The sequence below is a fragment of the Zootoca vivipara genome, chromosome 2, assembly GCF_965207765.1.
Source record: "Zootoca vivipara chromosome 2, rZooViv2.hap1.1, whole genome shotgun sequence".
In the NCBI taxonomy this organism is placed as follows: domain Eukaryota; kingdom Metazoa; phylum Chordata; class Lepidosauria; order Squamata; family Lacertidae; genus Zootoca; species Zootoca vivipara.
Window position 1 is genome coordinate 74,509,246 of NC_142584.1, and position 22,486 is coordinate 74,531,731.

General features: G+C 41.1%; 1 protein-coding gene across 2 annotated transcripts in view; it reads left to right on the forward strand.

Moving 5' to 3' along the window:
* Nucleotides 1-22,486, forward strand: part of SLC6A11 (solute carrier family 6 member 11) — a 91,507-nt gene that overhangs the window by 58,401 nt on the left and 10,620 nt on the right. For both annotated transcript variants that reach the window (XM_035106212.3, XM_088663221.1), the window contains exons 8-11: nucleotides 16,459-16,562; nucleotides 19,744-19,868; nucleotides 20,067-20,179; nucleotides 21,555-21,692. In XM_035106212.3, coding sequence (XP_034962103.1) covers nucleotides 16,459-16,562; nucleotides 19,744-19,868; nucleotides 20,067-20,179; nucleotides 21,555-21,692 — 480 coding nt within the window. The remainder of the gene's footprint in view (nucleotides 1-16,458; nucleotides 16,563-19,743; nucleotides 19,869-20,066; nucleotides 20,180-21,554; nucleotides 21,693-22,486) is intronic.

A 22,486-nucleotide genomic window follows, 5' to 3' on the forward strand; every position in this document is an offset into this window, starting at 1 on the left:
AGAAAGGCCTGCAAATTACCAAATAGGATAATTATGATGAATTATCACATAAAAATATCAAAAATAAAACCAGCATAATAATAATAGTGTTAGATTTATCCCATACAGTATTTCCATGCATGAGTCCCAGTTAGATCTGTATTGTCTATTATGAAAAGCCTTCATTTAGTTAGTTGCTATATTTTATTTATTTGGATCCCACCACAGTGCTGTGGTTTCTGGGCTTGTAATTATTTCTATAAATGAAAATCAATACACTAAGTCTGCATTCTTGTGTCATTAATTCGTACTGAGCCCCATTGAACTCAGTGGGATTTACTAAATACACATAAGCTAAGTCTGCATAACAGGAATGTATACTTGTATGCATATGACCTATTAAAATGTCATCAACTAGCTAATGACTGCTGTTAAATGATTGTCCAGGGTTAAAAAAAAGATCCTGTTATGTCACTGACAAATATACTCAAATTCTGTATTTGGCCATATACTATAGGTTCACATTTTAGTCTATAAGATTAAAAAGTGATTAGTGATTTGGTCTGTCCCCCCAATTAATCACCTCATATTTTGGGATTTAGGAACAGGAAGTGTTAGTGTATGACGGGTTCTCCATTACAGAGAGCACGATTTGCGGTGGGGGCTGAAAACCACGCCTATGGCAAAGGTGGGGGCATGAGTGGCCACCGTTTGATTGGTTAAGGGCTGTTGTTGGGCAAATTGGTATGTATCATTTTGTGAATCAAACCTTGGGGTGTATTTAAGCTTAACGTTGGTTTTTTCTGGACCCTTCTCTTTGGCTGCGTTTCTGATCCCCACCCTCCCTCCCTGTTTTTTAGGCCTCTGTGTTGACATTGCTATGACTTTTCTTGGTCGCCTGTATTCAGGGGCCGGTAGGAATTTTTCCCATCTGGCTGATTGGCTGGTGCCATTTGGGTTTTCGCCTACTGCATAGCAAATAGTCACAACTTGTAAGGTTGGCGGTTAGGCATTGGTTATGATGTTTGTATTAAGGGTCTCAAAGATTAGTTGGCCCCAAGTTTATGCCTGAGTGGTGGGGAAATCCTGGTCAGGTATACAGTGGCTCTATGCTGTGTCCGTAACCCCTAGGTAGGGGCCAGGACGGCATATTGAAGCCTCTGGGAGCCTGAAGGGAGAGGGGAGAGTTCTGTACACCCGGTCCCCGTCTCTCCCTGTGGGGATTTCCCCGTGTTGACAAGGCAAGTTTATCTTATTGTGGTGGGGAAATCCTGGTCAGGTATACAGTGGCTCTATGCTGTGTCCGTAACCCCGAGGTAGGGGCCAGGACGGCATATTGAAGCCTCTGGGAGCCTGAAGGGAGAGGGGAGAGTTCTGTACACCCGGTCCCCGTCTCTCCCTGTGGGGATTTCCCCGTGTTGACAAGGCAAGTTTATCTTATTATCAGTTCTGTCCTTAGGTGACAGTTGGGAACCAATGCCTACGCAACCACTCACACATTGTTTTGGATTTTAATAAAGTTGTGGCCAAATTCATGCCAAAAACCATTAAACTTAATTCTGTGTACGTTGTGATTTATTTAGGGGTGGTTTGGGGACCTCCACACGCAATAAATAGTTGCTGGAATGGTTGTGTCTGGATAGAAGTGAGATAAATGGTAACATCTTTTGACAGGTGAAATAATGTGTTGTTTCCTCAGATGTGAAGTCTTAGTTTGTTGGGGAAAAGCAGCCAACGGACGTTTATCCCTTCAGCAGCTCATTCAAATAATTAGAAATAATTTTAGTTTAGAAAGACGCTAAAGTGGTATTAACAAAAGAGCATGTGGCTCTTATCACAATGAGAATGAAAGTAACAAGAACAGTGAACAATGCCAAAGCTGAAGAAAGCGCATTGGCAATAATGAGTCAAAGAAAAGGGAAAGGATTAGAGGGAATACAGGAACCTACTATACAATATGACTGCAGCTTTTTAGTCAATGCTTGAAGGTAGAAGGTAGATAGGAATGAAAAGAAGTAATTACTAAGAGGAAAGACTCATGGCTCGCAGAAATGTGTGGTTTACTCATAAAATGTTATCACATGATTAATCTGCAGCTAGAGGACTGAAATGCCAAGTATCTAAAAGATTGTGGTCTATGACTTTTGCCAATGAGGCTTCTTTCTGTTATCTCTTGCATATCCGCAGAAGAGAGGAAACATTTTTCGTTGAAATTCTGCTGCCCCTATAATGAATTAAGCAGTACTAACTGAGGCCCTTGAAAGTGTGCAAGTCATTAGAAACTATGAGCCCTTAACCCCGTATGATTAGGTACCTACATCTGGTTCCATCAGTCTAATGGATACCTGTAGATCGGAATGGCCCATTGTAATCCATTAGCATTATGGCCAAGAGACACAGGCAGACTTGACCCATGTATAATCATAGGCATTAGACTTATGGAATTTTGCATTGCCAGTTTTCTGTTTACTTCAGCCTTTCCAAAGTTGACATTGCTGCTTTTGGTTGAATAGCAAGAGAATTTTTACTGTTGGACCATAGGAATTGGCAGCTCTAGACATGCTGAGATGAAAGATGTTCCTTGTGGTCAAAATCCCAATGCTGATTGACAGAACATGAAGATAGTCTTGGGATTCTGCCACTGTCATACCACTGGAAGGCAAGCTGGTGAAGTTTGGGGAAAGTTCCAGGATAAGTGGCAATGAGCCCTCTTTCCTTCTACAAGTTGAAAACTCTGTAGTTGTTCTAGCATTGGGGTAGCATCCCACAAAGAGATGGGGTGGATAGGAGTGGCCCAGTTGCTAATGTGATCTGCTTGAACTGTTAGCAGAGATGCTTTTGTTTGAGTTGTTAAAAGGTATGTAAAGCGAAGCGAGCTAAATAGAGGGCAAGCATGATTCCCTGCTAGTTTCCTGGTGTGCAGAAACACTGAAAACAGCATGGGGAATAAATGGGAATACAACTGATTCAACACCCTCCCCTCTAGAGCAGGTCCAGGCCCTCCCTCTCTCACTTCCTCATATGTGTGTATGGACAAACAAACAGGATGAATATTTCAAAGGAAAGCCTTGGAAGAGACAACTAGTTGCTGCCATCCTAAGTATGCTAGCATCCAGACTATGGATACCTTTGCTCTCCCTCCTTTGATTTTATTAAGTTATTGTATTGTACTGGTTCTTTATGATTTGTAAAATGTCTGTGGGTAGGAGGCAAAATACTTTGTGCACCAGCGTGGGCAGCAAGGAATTAACATTGGAGAGGCTTGTGGAATTAACAATGGAGAGGAATGAAACAGAGGTAATATAGCTACTAAAATGCATAGTGCGGTTATAAGAGCTAAAGTAATTAGAATATAATTAGAATTAGAATATACAGCTACTACCGGTAAGTTAGTGTCATTCAAACATGAATATGTAATGGGTATTCCTAATCGCTCCAGTGGCATCCATCTGTCTTGGGAGACCATGGAGGAGTGCATCTTTTGAGGTGAAGTCAAACTGTTGGAAGGTTGCAGCAGCTGCTGTGGTTGTAGAGACTGAAACAGGAGAGACATGTTTTGTTGCGGCTGGGGCAGATGAAAGCATCCATTTGTGCTGCTCCAGATGCACCATGGTGTTTCTTCTCTCTGCGCTCCACCAAGTGGTCATTCCTCCTCTGGTCACTGACTGGTCACATGCACGACCTGACTGTCTGTCTTCAGGCACTGCAGTCATTTACAAGGGCAAGGTTGATGTTCCCACCTTCCATGTCACATTTGCAGACATCTTTGTACCGCTGAGTGCATGGAGTGCTGGCGATGTCCTGACCCAAGATATTGGTCCTCATCAGGCTGAACTCAGTGCAGCCTTGGGCAAAACAGTTGATGAGTCTCTGAAGAGCTTCCTTGGAGTGCATTGTCAAGGCTGTGCGATTTTGCAAACAACATCTCTCAGATAAGGACACACCACACTTTTGTCTTGGTGTTGAGATGCCCTAGGTTGAACAGACCCCCGTCACTCCTTGAATGGATGTACACACCATCTTCAGTTGAGCTGAAGGCATAGGAGAACAACAGGGAGAAGAATATGCCAAAGACACTTGGGGTGATAACACAGCCCTGTTTCACACGGCTCTTTATAGGGAAGGCATCAGAGGATCAGCTGTCATATTAGACGGTGCTGTGCATGTTTTCATGGAAGAACACAATCATATTGTGAAGCTCAGGTGGCCATCCTATCTGGTTTCGTCCTTTTTGGCTAATGAGATCAAAGGCCTTGTCCATGAAAGTGCTGTCTAAGGGGCATCTCTGCTCTTGGCATTTCTCCTGCAGTTGGCACAGCGAGAAAATCATGTCAACTGTTGACCTCTGAGCTCTAAAGCCTCATTGTGTCAATGAGTGACTGCAATCTGTTGAGAACTACATGGCCGAAGGCTTTCCCCACAGGGAGATCCCATGGTAGTTGTTAAAGTCATGGTGGTCATATTTGTTATTGTAGAGGGTCACAGTGCTGGAGTCATGCATGTCTTGTGGCATGAATCTTTGTTCCCAACATTGCAAGAGGAGGCCGTGAAGCTATGTCATGAGGGAAGAATCGAAGCTGGCTTTCAGCGATTCTGCCCTGCCCTGGGGCTTTACCTCATGCCTGAGAGTAGATGGCATACTTCAGCTCATCAAGGGAGAGTCTGGATACTGTCAGTTGCTATGATGTCAGAGACCATGCTTTCCTGTAAGTACAATTCTAGATAGTGCTCAGCTCATAACTTCATCTGCTTGCTGTGGTCTGTGATGCTCTCTCCTGACAAGGTTTTCAGCGGCGCAGTTTTCCTGACTGTTGGTCCAAAGGCTTTCTTCATGCATGTGTACATTTTGCAAGTGTTGCTAGTGTCATCAGTGAGTTGAATGCTCTGACAGAGCTTTAGGTAGTATTTGCTCCCCTGATGATAAAGGTAAAGGGACCCCTGATCATTAGGTCCAGTCGTGACCGACTCTGGGGTTGCACGCTCATCTCGCATTATTGGCCGAGGGAGCCGGCGTATAGCTTCCAGGTCATGTGGCCAGCATGACAAAGCCGCTTCTGGCAAACCAGAGCAGCACATGGAAACGCCGTTTACCTTCCCGCTGTAGCGGTTCCTATTTATCTACTTGCATTTTGACATGCTTTCGAACTGCTAGGTTGGCAGGAGCTGGCAGGAGCTAGCAGGAGCTGGGACCGAGAAACGGGAGCTCACCCCGTCGCAGGGATTCGAACCGCCAACCTTCTGATCAGCAAGCCCTAGGCTCAGTGTTTTAACCACAGCGCCACCTGGGTCCCCCTGATGATATAAAAGGGGAAATAAGTTATTACCCCTCCCCAGCTGAACTGGGAGAAATGAGTGCTTTGAAAGAGTGAAATGTGTCAGTTGCTAACCAGTGTAACAAGAAACAATTGTTAGCTGCAAAATGAGCCCGCTTCAAACAATGGAGCAAGAACCAGGCTTGTTTTAGCTAGACATTTCTCCCAGCTGAACTGGGAGAAATGAGTGCTTTGAAAGAGTGAAATGTGTCAGTTGCTAACCAGTGTAACAAGAAACAATTGTTAGCTGCAAAATGAGCCCGCTTCAAACAATGGAGCAAGAACCAGGCTTGTTTTAGCTAGACAGTTTATATTTACTTTCTTCCTCACCAGGGTATCGCCCCTGTCCCATTATGTGCCTTCCTTCTCTCCCCATTTCTTCGCTCTCCAACTGTATTGAAACTTCCTTTGGTTTTGGTGTAAATTGTTTTCCTCTAATCATTGCTGCAAAATGGAATAAACAGTTTTCTATTTTGTTATATTCTTTTAAAAATGAAATTGATTTAGCAAGTAAGTTCTCATGGAAAGATGGTTGGTAAGGAGGAGGCAAAGCTGTTGTGTGGCTGCTTAGCAGCACCTTTTGCAGATCATTCCCTTTTTTACAACTTCAGACCTTTTGTTTTGTTGTACACTTCAGACCTTCATTGTTGATATCTGTATTTTGTTATAGTCCCATTAACCATTTACAGTACAATTAGTTTATTTGCAACAATAAACTATGTGAATGATGGTGAAAACGGCTTTTGCTATGTGGGTAAGGTTTTCCTATGCTTTCAGTGTTTCTTTAAAATTTCATCAGGCAGCTAGAAACACATGAAGGTTAGTTGCCTGTCAAAGTAGATCAGTGACTGTAGAGCTAAGCTAGTCTCGGCCTCCTCCCAGAGGAATGGCTCGGTTTGTTTTGGTGAGCTGAAATGAACCTTCTATTTGAAGAAGTGGTGAAAAGAACTGAATCTCAGTAAGTGCCAGCAACTCTTCAAACATTTGGGCTTTGTAGACAAACCACCACACCTTTCATGTATGCTTTTTCTTCTAATTCCCAGTTAAGCAGAATGCCTGCCTTTCACCTCAGGCATTCTCTCAAAAGATGAAGTGGTGAACATTCTTTTCATATCAGGAAAAGAAAGGCACCTTTAAGTTTATTTCAGAGATGAAGGTTAGAGCCATTAAGAGCAATGCAGCACTACTCAGGTGCAACACTGGATAAATTGGATGGTGGTCCATCTGCTGTCCTATTTGGATGAAGATTTCCCTGCTTCAGTGGGCTACACTCTGGTACTACAATGTATTAAAAGTTGTACTACTTCTGAGGATGGTTTAGAAACTACAGCCCTGCCAGTATTCCTGGCTCAGCCTCTCACCCTACTGAGGGGAAGGAACTACAGCCCCATACACCCCTGTGTGCAGTAATGATTTGTTCTGCTCCATGCATCTGGTCTATGATTCTGCAAAGCGAAATTGCTTGTGAGTGTGTGGCCAGTACTGTAGTGGTAGTGACAGAAATGGAATGCCTCAGATTCACCAATGGAAAGCTTGTATGCATGCAGGGATGATTGCTTCCAGGGGTCAGCAAACTTTTTCAGCAAGGGGCCGGTCCAGTGTCCCTCTCACCTTGTGGGGGGCCGGACTATATTTTTTTGGGGAAATGAACAAATTCCTATGCCCCACAAATAACCCAGAGATGCATTTTAAATAAAAGGACACATTCTACTCATGTAAAAACACACTGATTCCCAGACCATCCGCGGGCTGGATTTAGAAGGCAATTGGGCCGAATCCGGCCCCCGGGCCTTAGTTTGCCTACCCATGGCTTAACATGTGTGCTTTCAGCTTCTGCTCATGAAGAACATGGCAAGGAATGTAGTAAGGGGATGAGGAAAGAAATGAAAAGTAATGAAAGCAGTTATATTTTGCAGCATGGAGCTCCCTCTTTCCTTGTGAACCTGTGTGATGTACTCTTCTTTGCATGCATCCCCAGTTGGGAGTGCTGTTGGGTTTTGAATGTGGAGTCCTTGAGGCAAGGTATAAGAACAGAATCATAGAGTTGGATGAGACCTCAAAGTTCACCCAGACCAGGGTTTCCCAAACTTGGGTCTCCAGCTGTTTTGGGACTACAATTCCCATCATCCCTAAACGCTGGTCCTGTTAGCTAGAGATGATGGGAGATGGAGTCCAAATACAGCTGGAGACCCAAGTTTGGGAAACCCTGATCTAGCCCAGGCATTCCCAAACTGCGGCCCTCCAGATGTTTTGGCCTACAGTTCCCATGATCCCTAGCTAACAGGACCAGTGGTCGGGGAAGATGGGAATTGTAGTCCAAAACATCTGGAGGGCCGAAGTTTGGGGGTGCCTGATCTAGCCCAATGAACTGCTGGTGCAAGAAATCCACTGCTACAGAAACCCCAATATGTGTCAATCCAGCCTCAGCTTTTAAAAGTGAAAGGAGAGTTCACCAGCTTCTGCGGCAGCCTGTTCCTCTAAAGCAGGGCTTTCCAAGCCTCTCTGTCCAGCTCTTGGCTACAGTTCTCACTGGCCCTGCTTGCCAGCCCTTTTAAGTGCTTTTAGTCAGAGGAAACTTGCACAAATTGTTTAAAAGGCAATCTGTCTCTCCTACCTCAAATAAGTAGTTGTGAATTTTGTTGGTTGTAGCACCTCTTGTCAAACTTTTACAGTTTCAATGGCGAGATTAAAACACTTGATGTATCTCTTTACAAATACTCCAAGACATTGGGCTAGATGGACTGTTGCCTGACTCAGTATAAGGCTTGAATAATCCCAGGTTCCTCAGATCAGTACGTTTTTGTGTAGTATGACAGCCTAGATTGTGCCAAGCTCAAACATCCAAAATAAGAATGTCATAAATCTCTGTCTTGCCACTGGGAAGGTTTTGGTTTAGAATGGTTTTTTTTAATAGTCTGGCCAATGAACAGCCTACTTTCTTGTTTTCCTGTGTGCATATAGCTATCAGGGGGGGGCGGGTAGAGATGTGGGAGAAATTTGATTCAAGTCTCATTTAAAGCTGGATCTATCAAATTCACACTTTCCAGAAGGATATGCAATCCCCCATGCTTTAAAATTTGGGATAGTAAAATTAGGGATAGTAAAATTCAGATAAATTCGCCAACTATTGTTTTAAAAAATGCTTACATTAGGAGAAAGTGTTGCTGAAAATGAATATATTGGTGGAAAAGACATAGCATTACATTAGGGGAAATTGCTTGCAAAAACTGCAAATAAGAATGTGCTTATTAGGAGAAGTTTGCACTAAAATCCTGGTGGATTTTCATTCGGATTTTAAAAACAAACAAACAAACCCAAAACCACAAATTGCAGTGAAATGTTGAGACCTGAATTTAAGATTAGAAAAATGAAGCGAACTGAAATTGACAGGTCTTTCAATCCCTAGTCAGGTATTCATGGTTTATGCTAGACGTTTTAAAGAAAAAATGTTGACGCATCTTCAAGCTAAGTGGCTAGAACATAGGATTGCAGAAGGGCTACATGAAGTTCTCCCCTTTTTTCGCTAGACGCAGTCACTCTGGCAAATGACTTCCTACATTGGTTGGCACCACAAAAACATGACACAAGTGTGACTTTTCTTCCAATAAAGATTTTTTTAATTTTTTTGCTTCATTTAACGATAGATAGGTTCCTACTAATCATGCCTGGACAAATTAGCATTTAAATATGTGTAAAGTATTTTGAGTTATAGTGCTTGGTGCTGGAGGCAGCAGTGAATAAACAACAACAACAAAACTTCAAGTATTTAGGCCCTTCTATCCCTCAGTTCCTTTTTCTCATAATGAATATGCTGTATTCATTGGTGTCTGTAAGTAACATTAGCAGAAGGTAGGAGAGGGACTGCTTAGCAACCCACAGAAATCCCAAAGAGAGGTGGAAAGGAAGTGATTTTCATGTAATTATTCACTGCTACAAAAGCTGTTGTCAGGTAGACACTAGAAACATAGCTGTTTTATTATTCCCCTAACCTACTTTTAATCTTTTGAGAATCACTTCCATTAAAAGAGGGGGAAAGAAAGGGCTTAATTCAGCCATTTTATGCCTAACCATTTAAGTTCTGTTTTCTCCCCTAATGAAGCCTCTGCTTACAGAAGCTGTGTTGTTGAAAACCCCATGGTAGTAAAACCTCAGAAACAAAATGAGTCCTGTATCCAAATACTGCACATTTGCTGCTGTTTATACACACAATGTAGAGTTCATATTTTGTGTTGCTTTATTTTCCTGTTGAATTACAGCATTTAAGGGAGAGGCAAAGTGAAGGTGTAATAAGATTATATGTAAACATAGTAATGAAAAGCTTAGATTACTGTGGTGAAAGGTTAAACATACTTATATTTTATCATGCTGGAGCACTTTCCGCACTTAAGACTCCACAGAGGGCACAATTTAAGTTTTATCAGTATGTTTGCTTTTACAGTTTTCAGTGAATGCTGAAGATGCACCTCTTTACCCTGACCTTTGACCACTGAGATGTTCGTTTTTAAGACCGACTCTATTTTTGTGATTTTTTCAATTGTAAGTTTTAAATCCATTTAAACAGTATTTTAAATTGTAGTCTACTCTGGGACCTTTAAAACAGCAACAACAACCAGCAGCCCATAATTTATGTAACATCTCAGCGACAAAACTCTTCTTAAGCAGAGGAAGCATGTCTACTATCATCCTCGCAAACTTAGAGAAAGGCTCAGAGGTATAAAAGAATTTTCAAAAAAGATTTTTGTTTTCAACTTCAGGAAAATTGCTATTTAAAATGTAAATAATGCCAAGACTCATCAGCAATAATGCATAATTTATGTCAGTCTTCAACTAGAAAATGATTATTCATTCCTTGATGGAAATAAGCATAGTAAACAGCTTTCTCTATCTGGAAGAGTCTGTTTTATATAGTAGTAAATCTGAATTTCATTATAAGTGCTCTGGGGTAGGGGGAGGGAAATGTTGTTGTTGTTGTTGTTGTTTAGTCATTTAGTCGTGTTCAACTCTTCGTGACCCCATGGACCAGAGCACTCCTGTCTTCCACAACCTCCCACAGTTTGGTCAAACTCATGTTGGTGGCTTCGAGAACACTGTCCAACCATCTCGTCCTCTGTCGTCCCCTTCTCCTAGTGCCCTCAATCTTTCCCAGCTTCAGGGTCTTTTCCAGGGAGTCTTCTCTTCTCATGAGGTGGCCAAAGTATTGGAGCCTCAGCTTCAAGATCTGTCCTTCCAGTGAGCACTCAGGGCTGATTTCCTTAAGAATGGATAGGTTTGATCTTCTTGCAGTCCATGGGACTCTCAAGAGTCTCCTCCAGCACCATAATTCAAAAGCATCAATTCTTCGGTGATCAGCCTTCTTTATGGTCCAGCTCTCATTTCCATACATCACTACAGTGGTACCTCTGGTTGCAAACAGGCTCCGTTCCGGAGCCTCGTTCGCAACATGAGCAGTATGCAACCCGCGTCTGTGCTTCTGTGCACGTGCAGGTCGCGATTTGGAGCTTCTGTGCATCCGCATGACGTCATTCGATGCTTCTGTGCATGCGCAAACCGCTGAACCCAGAAGTAACCCGTTCCATTACTTCCAGGTTCTGAGCGTTCGTAACCCGTGTTGTACACAACCCGCAGCATTTGTATTCAGAGGTATGACTGTACTGGGAAAACCATAGCTTTAACTATACGGACCTTTGTCAGCAAGATGATGTCTCTCCTTTTTAAGATGCTGTCTAGGTTTGTCATTGCTTTTCTCCAAAGAAGCAGGCGTCTTTTAATTTCGTGACTGTTGTCACCATCTGCAGTGATCATGGAACCCAAGAAAGTAAAATCTCTCACTGCCTCCATTTCTTCCCCTTCTATTTGCCAGGAGGTGATGGGACCAGTGGCCATGATCTTGGTTTTTTTGATGTTGAGCTTCAGACCATATTTTGCGCTCTCCTCTTTCACCTTAATTAAAAGGTTCTTTAATTCCTTCTCACTTTCTGCCATCAAGGTTGTGTCATCAGCATATCTGAGGTTGTTGATATTTCTTCTGGCAATCTTAATTCCAGTTTGGGATTCATCTAGTCCAGCCTTTTGCATGATAAATTCTGCATATAAGTTAAATAAGCAGGGAGACAATATACAGCCTTGTCATACTCCTTTCCCAATTTTGAACCAATCAGTTGCTCTGGGGGAGGGGGGGAGGGAAATGCTGAAGTTGGGCTAAAACATGTGTATAGCCACTAATATGCAGGGAACTTTTTTTCAAACATTTATTGTGTGTGACCTATAGATGAATACTGCAGAGGAAGTGTGCAGATTATATTAATATAATCCATCTATAAAGTAATTAATTATACATTTAAAATATAGAGGTTGTTCTCTTCTATTGAAACTCAAAATTTTAATGGTTTCAGCAAATTTCTGAATCACACATTTAACTGTAAGAAATTGTTATCAGTCACCAGAAATCATGGTATTCAGTTTAATGTAATGCATGTTATACTTAAACTCATAGGGAGGAACAAAATAATAATAATAATAATAAATTCCTTTCAGTAGCACCTTAGAGACCAACTAACTTTGTCATTGGTATGAGCTTTCGTTTGCATGCACACTTCTTCATCTTCATAGGGAGGAATTCAACATAGCGCTAAGTGGGGAATGCACATGAGGAACTGGGTACTCATGCAAGGGGACTTTGCCACATTCTCCTTTTCCTACACCCCTCCGGCCTGTTCTGAGGGTTTGCCCAACTCTGCAGAGCAGATTTAGGGGGAAAGTCCCATTGTGCAAGTAGAACTTGTTCCACAACTGCAACAATGTTGTTGAATCTCACCTCCCGGTTTTAGCAAAATCATGTTCATCATACCCTCTTCTGAAATATTAGCTGAGTGTAAGGAAACAAAAATGGAAGTTGGCAAGTGTCCACTTTTTTGCTCTTCAAAATATGGCAATCATACCAAATGAACATCGCTTCATCACATAGCAATCCTTCCTGTATTTTATTGACCCCTTGTAGATTCTTATACTCACTGAGGAATGTGTTTGTGAGCATTGCTTTCTGATCTTTGCAATCAACACCATCAAATGTACGTTCCAATAACATGCTTGATAAATTTGTTAGATCTGCTAGATTTCCTTGTTTGTAATATTTTACAACCATGATATATAAAGCAGCTGGCAATGATGGCATGTTTCAAAGATATCACTTCATCTCTTCAAGTCACTTCATTACATTCAATAGATCCATTGTAGTTCCAGCTTTGTAATTGGCAGCTTTGTTGTGATCATTTTTTTAAAAAAGAAGTTTTGAATGACTTATTTTTACCACCCCCTTTCTCTGGAGCTTCAAAATATTATATACAATAGTTTTTCCTCTTTCCAAACCTATGGTAAAATCTACAGGGCTGGTGTGAACTGACTTCCTCATCCCACCCTCTTCATAGCAGCCTCCAAAACCCCACCGTGAGGATTCAGGAAGCCTGCTGAATTGGGAGGGGAACTGAGGTGTGTTGGGCTGATTAGAAGGGGGGGATTCTTTAAAACTGAGCGGAGGCTTCCTCCCCAAACTGAACTCCTGTTTGGAGAATTTGTTTATGCAGAGTTTTCAGAGATTCCTCCCTTCTCCCCCTGCGGCCATGGAGTATCACCTTAAGGGAGCCTGGGCAGTGCTTTTTGACCATAATGGGCCATGACGTCCCCCTTGAGTGGTCCTGGTGGTCACCCAGAGGCACTGCACGATGCAGGGTGACCTTTAACCTTGGCTAACCCTGAAAAGACATCTACTGTCAGGATAGTTGATTTCAGGATACACACCAATGACTACGCCAAATCAATTGACACCTGTAATTAACAAAGTTATGGCCTTTTCAATGCACCTGTCCTGTGTCATTTGTTGATGTCACTATGGCACCACCGCTCCTGGCTCTACTCGGCTTTGCTGGGTGTGGTGGTTGTGGCCACAATGACGCCATGGCAGGGCTGGTCTCCCTTCCTCAGTCTTTGGCACAGTGGGAGGTGATGCTCCTGGTTCCTCTCGCTGCACTGGTGGCTAGCTACTTACTTGTGAGGCCAATTGCAGGTGAGCTGGGGGTATGGCTGGGAAGTGGACCTAGGGGAGAAATTATTCTCTGTGGTTGACCTCCTGGCTAAGAAAGCTGACTGCACTCTGGGTGTCACAGTTGGCCAATGCTCTGTTTCCCACCTTCCCTTCCTTATTTCTGTGCTTTCTGGGCTGCCTGAAGATGAGCAGGCATGCCTTTGCTGGACCTTGCTATGGGTTGCTTTCGGTCTCTGTATTTGGGGCCAATGAGAAATGATTCCTTGCAGATGTGTTGAGCCCATCTGCGTGTTTCACCTACCTCATAGCCATTGTCACAACGTCTTGGCAAAAAAGGCATTGGGTTGGATCCTTAGTCCAGGCGGTGCACCCCTGTCCTATGGTTGTGGGGTATCCCCTTAAGAGAGCCTATGGGGTGCTTCTTGTCCAGATGCCCAGCTCAGGGTCTAATGGGCCACAATGTCCCCCTCAGGTGTTCCTGGTGGTCACCCAGAGGCATTGCATGTTGCAAGATGACCTTTAACCTTGGCCAACCCTCAAAAAAATATCTACCATCAGTTGGGATGTTTGATTTCAAGATAGACACCCAGTGCCTACACCAAACCAGCTGACGTCTATATATAAAGTTGTGGCCTTTTCAACCCCAACACTTTTGTCATGTGTCATTTGTTGATATTGCTGTGGCATCACTGCCACTGGCTGCACTGTGCCAGCGTCCATAATTAGATGCACGTGACATTCCTCATTTTCTTCCATGGAAAGTACATATGTCCCTTCTCAGTTCTATGGCTGGTACCCCCTCTGAAAAGAATTAGACAAAAATGGCTTCAAAATGATTTCTTCAAATTCATTGTTCTTTCTTCTTCCAAAAGTGTGATCTCTGGCCTCGTCGCAAAGGTTTATGGTATCAAGCTGATCTAGTAGATAGCTTCCTCCCTATAAACTATGCAGATATTATTATTATTAGTAGTAGTAGTAGTAGTAGTATACCGCCCATCATCCGTTGATTTCAGAGCACTTCACACCATAAAATACAAGATTTTTTTTAAAAAAAAGCATAATAAGGATACAACGTAATAAAAACAAGAACAAAACAAAATAATTATCTTCCTCCCCCCTCCCTCTAGCTATTTGGCAAATATGCCATCACAGCAATTCTGACATTTCAATTTTGCTCCACTGATACAAGTGTTAATTCCAAAGGTAGCTTCAGTATGGCATTGGTAAGATGTATGTTTGAAAATGCATTGTAAAAAAATTTGCTGCAATATCCCACCTAATTAAAGAATTGTGAGATTTTATTTCCAAGAGTTTGAGACCACTTTAGCCCACAAGTGATCTTTAAAAATCCATTTTGGTTTGCCATGCAATGTAGAGAACTGCTGTTGAACAAATGAGACCTCCAGACTTCTTAGTTAAAATGTGTTCCGTATCCATTTTTCTCACGATGAAGTAGAACATTTTACAGATGTAATAAGCTATATTTTACTCATCATGACAGCAGTGAAACCATTTTAACTTGTGACACAAATTAAATGTGATTGTACTAGTGCTTCAAAACAGAAACACTTCCACCTTTCAACAACTTGAGAAATCAGAGCCTCTTAGAAGTTACATGTAAAATGCATTTTATCTTTTTTATGATTTGGAGTTCCATGAGACAACTGGTAATTCAATCCAATTTCTATCTTGCATTAAGCATTTTGTCGTGAAATTTTAACGGTTAAATGATCTTCAAACAGAATAAATTGCTAGATAGGAGTATTATCCATGGTTGGATTTTTTTTGTTATATCTCTGGGTAGCTAACCTGTTTGCAATATTGCAAAATGCTTTTGAAACTCCCTGTAGTTCCAAATGCAGTTTCCTGTGATCGACAAAAGAAGCAGAAATGGTTTTACAGTTCATTGATGCTGACCATAACTTTTACATTCACTAATTCATCATTATATTTGTCTTTATTTATTTGACTGCATTGTCACTTATTTAGGCACTATCATGAAACCTTAGGGCAAGTTACTTATAATGAAAGCTGTTGACGATATTTTAGTGGTGATAGTACTGTATACTCAGCACAGAATAAGTTACAGTTCAGCCACATCTGGAATGCAGTGTCAGAGTTGGGTTTTGGGTAGCACAACTGGTTCCACTGCACTGGGCGTTGAGCCTAGGGGGCACCACTGGGTGTCACAGCTATGATGTAATGAACTGAGCAGAACAGAAGGCAAGTGACAAGGGCCACCAAATTTTGGCCTCGCACAGGGCACAGCTGAAATTTAAAGTTCAAAGCTGTATGCAGTTCTGGTTGCTTCATCTAAAAAAAAGAATACAGTAGCACCTTGGTTCTTGAATTTACTGTAATCTGTTCCGGGAGTCCGTTCGACTCCCAGAACCATCCGAAAGCACGGCTTCCAATTGGCTGCAGGAGCTTCCTGCACTCAATCGGAAGCCGTGGAAGCTGCATCGGACATTCAGCTTCCGAAAAATCCTCGCAAACTGGAACACTCACTTCTGGGTTTGCAGCATTTGGGAGCCGATTTGTTCGGGAGCCAAGCAATTCGAGTACCAAGGTACCACTGTATAGTTAAACTTGAAATGATAAAGGAGAAGGGGCTGGAGTTGCCATGGGAAAATGGTGGTGGGAAGTGCATGGCATGGAGACAGTGGGTATATCTATGTGACTCATAAAACCTTAAGAGTTGGAAGGAATGCAGGAATATACAGCTGACCCTTATGGGGATTGAACCTATGACCCTGGACTCACACTCCTAGAATTCAGGGTTAACTGATGAAGTGGCTTGGCAGTAGATTCAGGACAGGGAAAAGAAATTTATGAATTTTACTGTCAGAAGATGTAGCAATGGCCTCTGGTTTAGATTACTTTAAATTGAGGTGAAAACAAATTCATGGGGGATAGGTCTATCAACTGTGAGCCACTGCTGTTTGAACCCACTGGAAATGGTTCTGGATCATAGGTATGGTTCTGACACTGTATGGGTGACAAACAGCATAACGAATGAGAATAAACAGAATTATTATAACCGTTATATAGCCATGAAGGAAGTTCCTTATAGCCATAAGAATTTTTTAAAAACCTTTTTGAAATTATTGCTATATTTTGTGTTTGCAGGTCTGGGTGGATGCTGGAACACAAATATTTTTCTCTTATGCCATCTGCCTGGGGTGCTTGACAGCCTTAGGGAGCTACAACAACTACAATAACAACTGCTACAGGTAATACACGATAACAGTCATGTTAATTTTTTTTCTGTTGAGTGGTCTAGTCTGGCAAATATGTACATGGCTGTTTGAGGTACCCAACTAAATAATTGTGTATGTGGAACAACTTCTGTGAGTGCAATGGAATTTCCCCTCTCCCTGCATGCCCCCCCCACTCCGCCGCTAAATCTTTGCTGGAGGGTTGCAGGAACTCCCAAAGCAGATTTAGTGGGTGTGCAAGGGAAGGAGAGAAAGATACACAGAACTATACATTCACACATGCTTGAGTACTGTGTTTCACACAATGACATTTTAAGGGTTCTGAGCATTACTTGATCAGTTTACTTTTGAACTGATTTTTTTTAAAAAACGGTAATTTGGGAGGAAGAATTAATGTTCCATTATTAAAGTTATAGAGATAAATATAGAATAAATAATACATTAACTGTATTTTAGGTACATGCATGATGCATTCATTATACAAAAATTGACTAGCACAAATGCTATCATTTGTGAATATTTTTTCATGTACTTAGATTTCAGTCATATCCACCTACATGGGAGGAAGCCTCACTGAACAAGCTGGGACTTAATTTTTGAGTAGACATGTAGAGGATTGTGCTGTTCAGAAAATATATGGCCAAAGTTATGTCACCCAACCCCTTTTTTATGACAAAGATTAATCTAGAGTCCCACATGGTGGTACATTAGCATTGGTGCCATACTGTTATAAAATTGTGAATTTGTTCAGTATTCACTGTAGGTGTGGTGCCATCTTTCAGTACATTAAATTACATAGAATGGCTAGTGGTTCTGGTATGATATTTTGGGGATGAAAAATATACATAGTATACCCTTTGGAGAATCCTGGTTTTCTGAGTGTTTGTAAACTGGCAGGTAATGGATAGAACAAGAGCAGTGTCCATTTCATAAACATTTTGTAAAAGCTATAACCCACATCTTGTATTTCATAAAGAATAATAACCTTGTATTTCATAAAGAAATTTGAAAGTGGTGTATTGGCTCCCTCTAGTGTAAACGTTAATGCTTATCCCCTTTAACTGTAAAGCCTGCACATGATACATGCCCTTAATTCACCTCTTATTTTCATTTTTCATAATTCTAAACCATCATCTGCTTGTTCTTTCTTAAGACTACTATGGTGTATTATTTATTATTAAGTCAGCTGATTCTGGGACCATTGTCTGTTTACTTATAACAGCTTTTCTTCATAAAAACTACATTAATTAGGTAAACATTACGATTTTTTTTGTTAATAAGATAGTGTGTGTTTGTTTGTGTGTGTGTGTGTGTGTGTGTGTGTGTTAACTGACATTTTTTTTAAAAAAAATGATTTGTATCACATGGGAGAATTTGATTTCTATCCTGGGATAGCTCAGTTGTCAGAGGATGAGACTCTTAAACTCCGCTGAGATATTCCCTCAGATGGAGAATCAATTATGATAGTATTTTGAGAACATTAAATACCAAATATATTTTTCATGAATTTTTATTGGATTCATAATGCAGCTGATATTATTTTACCTTCAAATTTTACCCTTTTAAAATCCCAATACCTAGTCACTAACAAAATTTGCATAAAACATACTAAGGTTTCTGGGAGGAAATTTTAAGATGTTAATCGGATGCTGCTAAGCTGCAAAAAGGAATTTGAAATGTACTGCAAAAATAAAGTCAGTGTGAATTTTATTCCCACTATCCTGTTCACTTACCATGTTTATTGAACCACAAATTCAGCTGGTTGGTCTATTTATTATGGAAAATAGGAAGGGAAGAATATCCAGTTTAAACAGATGTCATACAATTATTGTAACTGATACATATATCTGAAGCACAGTCTAGCATTTCCCCCTAATCAGTGGTATTTATTATAATGATTTTTAATGCAACCAGTCTGAAAAAAATGTAAGATTTTTTACACATTAAAATGAACCTCTTTACAATTTATCAGTTCAGTCATTAAGAAATGATGCCTTAGGCCAGAACTTATTTTAGTAAATTACAAGATAAACCAATGTTATGTAGCAGATCCAACTATTCAGTCATGTCTGACATTGTAAGTCATGCCAACATAATATTCATCAATGTTGAAATCTTATCATGAGAGGAGAGAACGAGCCTTGGGCAAAGTTTACACATTTCTTAACAAATTCCAGAGAGGTAGCTTTGTTAAGCTGTTGCAAGAACAACAATGTCTTGTGGTAACATAAAGGCTTTTAAGGTGCCACAAGTCTGTTTTGTTTACATTTTTCCACTTTTACTGACTACTGTGAAATTACAAATTGTATTGTAAACATTTACTCACACTTTTCAAACAGCATCCATCAAGATGTGAGGGAATCATATGCAGGATTTGGTAAAACAGATGGTTTATCAGCAGGGCCAGATCACCCATGAGGCAAGGTGAGGCAACTGCCTCAGGCAGCAGGATCCAAAGGGGCAGCAGATCCCAATGTAGATCTTTATTCCTCCCTTGTTCCTGATGTAAATCTTCCCTCACATCTTCTTCCCTGGCAGGGAGCGGAATGCCATTTTGTGGTTTGCCTCAGGTGGCAAAATGTCTTGGGCCTGTTCTGTTTATCAGTATCAAAAAAATTGGTTACCTGAAGTGTGTCACTGGAAACAAAGCTGACTATAAACCTGCTTCAGGCAGCAGCCCTGCACATAAATATTTATTGCATATACTAAAATGTACCACTGTTGCATTTATAGTATATTATCTCTGAAGGGTCTGTGTCACTTCTTCTAAGGTTAAGAGTTTTCTCTGTTGACCTTGAAGTGTATCTGCGTCACTATGAACTCAGCTATGTTGAGACCCATGAATAATTGCAGATCCACAAAGGAGTGATTTGGAAGCTGTCTTACTAGATACTGAGTGGAGAATTGGAAGCAGTGAGGAAGCCCTGCCTATTGGCAAAGTCTGCCAATCACAGAGGTTGGGTTGTACTAGGGCCACTTTATTTAAGATTAAACCATAATAAAACCTCTGCAGAGGGGAAGGAACCCTATTGCTGCTCTAAGGGGACCAAAACACTTGTCTCATTGTCTGGTTTTTCTAATAACCGTGGTGTCTTGATCTACATATGTACCAAATTTCAAAGCTGTTGTAGCCCCACAAAAATATGTGAAGCAAAGCCACACACTGAGAACAAGCGATTTGCTCTTTCTTCCACAGAGACTGCATTATGCTCTGTTGCTTGAACAGTGGAACAAGCTTTGTGGCTGGTTTTGCCATCTTTTCTGTCCTTGGCTTTATGGCATATGAGCAGGGAGTGCCCATAGCAGAAGTTGCAGAATCAGGTAAGTACTAAAAGCATACATTTATTATTATTATTATTATTATTATTATTATTATTATTATTATTATTATGTGTATTTGATATACTAGTGATACTGCATACTTTAATCGTTATGTATTATTTGTTAAATTTATATCTCACCCCACTATGCAAGACTACCATATAAACAATTCCTATTTAATTTCTTTTCTTTTTTCAGGACCCGGGCTTGCTTTCATTGCTTACCCAAAAGCTGTAACAATGATGCCTCTTTCTCCATTATGGGCAACTTTGTTTTTCATGATGCTGATATTCCTTGGTTTAGATAGTCAGGTATGGATCAAAGATGACTTTAAATACATTTTAGAACATCCTTTCCAGATGTAACTTAAGCTGAGATCTGAATTTAAATCAAGCTGTAACTTTAAATTAAATATAAAACTAATTTAAATTGTCAGCTTAATATTGCTGAATTCTTGCTTCACTGTACTTCATTTTATTTTATTATTTTAATGTGTCGCCCACAGGTGAGTGAGAAGCAAGGTTATAAGATAGGAATGAAAAGTTATGAGCCCCAATCTTATACAGTGGTACCTCGACTTACAAAGGCAATCAGTTCCGCGGCGCTCTTCAGAAGTCGAAACCTTCAGAAGTCGAAGCATCCATTTTGTGCATGCGCAGACTGTGTGCGCCGCTTGCGCGCAGCAAAAATACTTCCGGGTTAGTGGACTTTGGAAGTCAAAACCTTCGGAAGTCAAGGCATTTGTAAGTCGAGGTACCACTGTACTGGACATGAGTATGCAGAGCCTCTTTTCAAAAGCTAAAGTGATGGGGACTGCATCTAGCTCTTATCTAAAACAGCTAGTTGGTTGGAATGCAGCTGCTTTGGGGAATTACATGCACACAGCCCTGCTCCATAAGGTTGGAAATCATAAAGTACAGAACCCATTCTTATACAGTCTTACACACTCACTTTAGAGACACTCATATAGATGGGTTCTAGCAGGACTGAGGCGATGAACTAAAGAGCAGAAAATACATTTAAGACTAGAGCAGGCTAGCAGCATGGTTCAGGAAGTATTGACATGAGACATAAAACATGAGAAATATCAACTGAAATCATAGAATTGTAGAGTTGGAAGGTTCCACAAGGGATCGTCTAGTCCAACCCCCTGAAATGCAGGAATCTTTTGTCCAACATGGGGCTCGAACCCATGACCCTGAGATTAAGAGTCTCATTTTCTACCAACTGATCTATCCCAGCTGAATAGCTCCTGAGCACTGATAGAATCATAGCCCTGCAGAGTTTGAAGGTACCCCAAGGGTCATCTTGTTCAACCCCTTGCCCTGAGATCTACAAAAGAAGGGCAGTATACTAAACAAACAAACAAACAAACCTCAGGTTACTCATGTCACAGGGCTGTCATTTAAGGTAGTGCCTAGTGCCTGATGCAGTACTTTTCCTGTGGTCAGCCTGGAGGAAATGCCATCGTACAAGAAAAGCATGCAGAGAGCTCTTATCGGGGGGGGGGGGAGCAAGTATGGCTAGTTAGGTGCTATCTTTAGTGGTGATACTTAAAGATCTATATAGGAACAGGCTATAAATAATGCAAAAATAAAATAAAGCAAATAGTGCACTGACATGTGCTGAGGAACTGGTAGATCATTTACTCTATATGTCATTTTTCCCTGCATTTGCTTTGTCTAGTTTGTGTGTGTTGAAAGTCTTGTGACAGCCGTGGTAGATATGTACCCAAAGGTTTTCCGGAGGGGATACAGACGAGAGCTGTTGATTCTTGCTCTTTCGATTGTATCATTCTTCCTTGGTCTAATCATGTTAACGGAGGTAAGATATATTTATTTGTATTTGGAATGATGGGGAAGAAAATTGTTTCCATTCTTTTTTTAACTTAGTGGCTTGAAACTAGCGGCTTGAAACACTAAGTGATATCTTTCCCCGTGCTGAGTGAAACTTTGATCTGCGCACATGTCATCATGTGCACACACGCAAAAGCCACTTGAACCATGGCTTCCCTTCTCAAATCAGATGGAAGTTGGTTCTAAGCAAAAACACATCAAAGAGCTACGGGACACAGGTGGATTGTGACTAACATCATGTGAGCCCACCTTTGAAAACTAGCAGTGGGAGTGCCCTAGAACTGCAGTAAATAACAATGTGAGCACAGCCTTAGAAATCAAAGCAGAACTATTTGAGGATTGATAAACTCCTGGAGTAACAAAATATTGATCAAATGTTGTTCTGTGACAAAATACAACATACTTGGAAAGATTAAAAACTCCCCAAAGGAACTGCGGAGTCACATCTGGGGGGCATATGGGAACATACATTATTGTATTATAGTGACAGGAGCCTTTTCACCCTCACTATCTGATATACAGCAATTGAACATGGTCATCTGTTGCTTTTGGCTCTAAGGTACCTATATTGTTAGTCTAGTTTTAAATAAAGAGATGAGTGGCTTGGTGCTCTTGCAGCAATGCAGGACTCTTCACATATAGGCTGGCAGCCTCACAGGAATTCCTAGAATGTCCGCATGGTCACATGATGCCCTGTGCTCACTTGGAAACTGTAGGAAGTGCTGTGAGGAGAGATGCTGTGTTTGTAAAGAACTCTGTTCC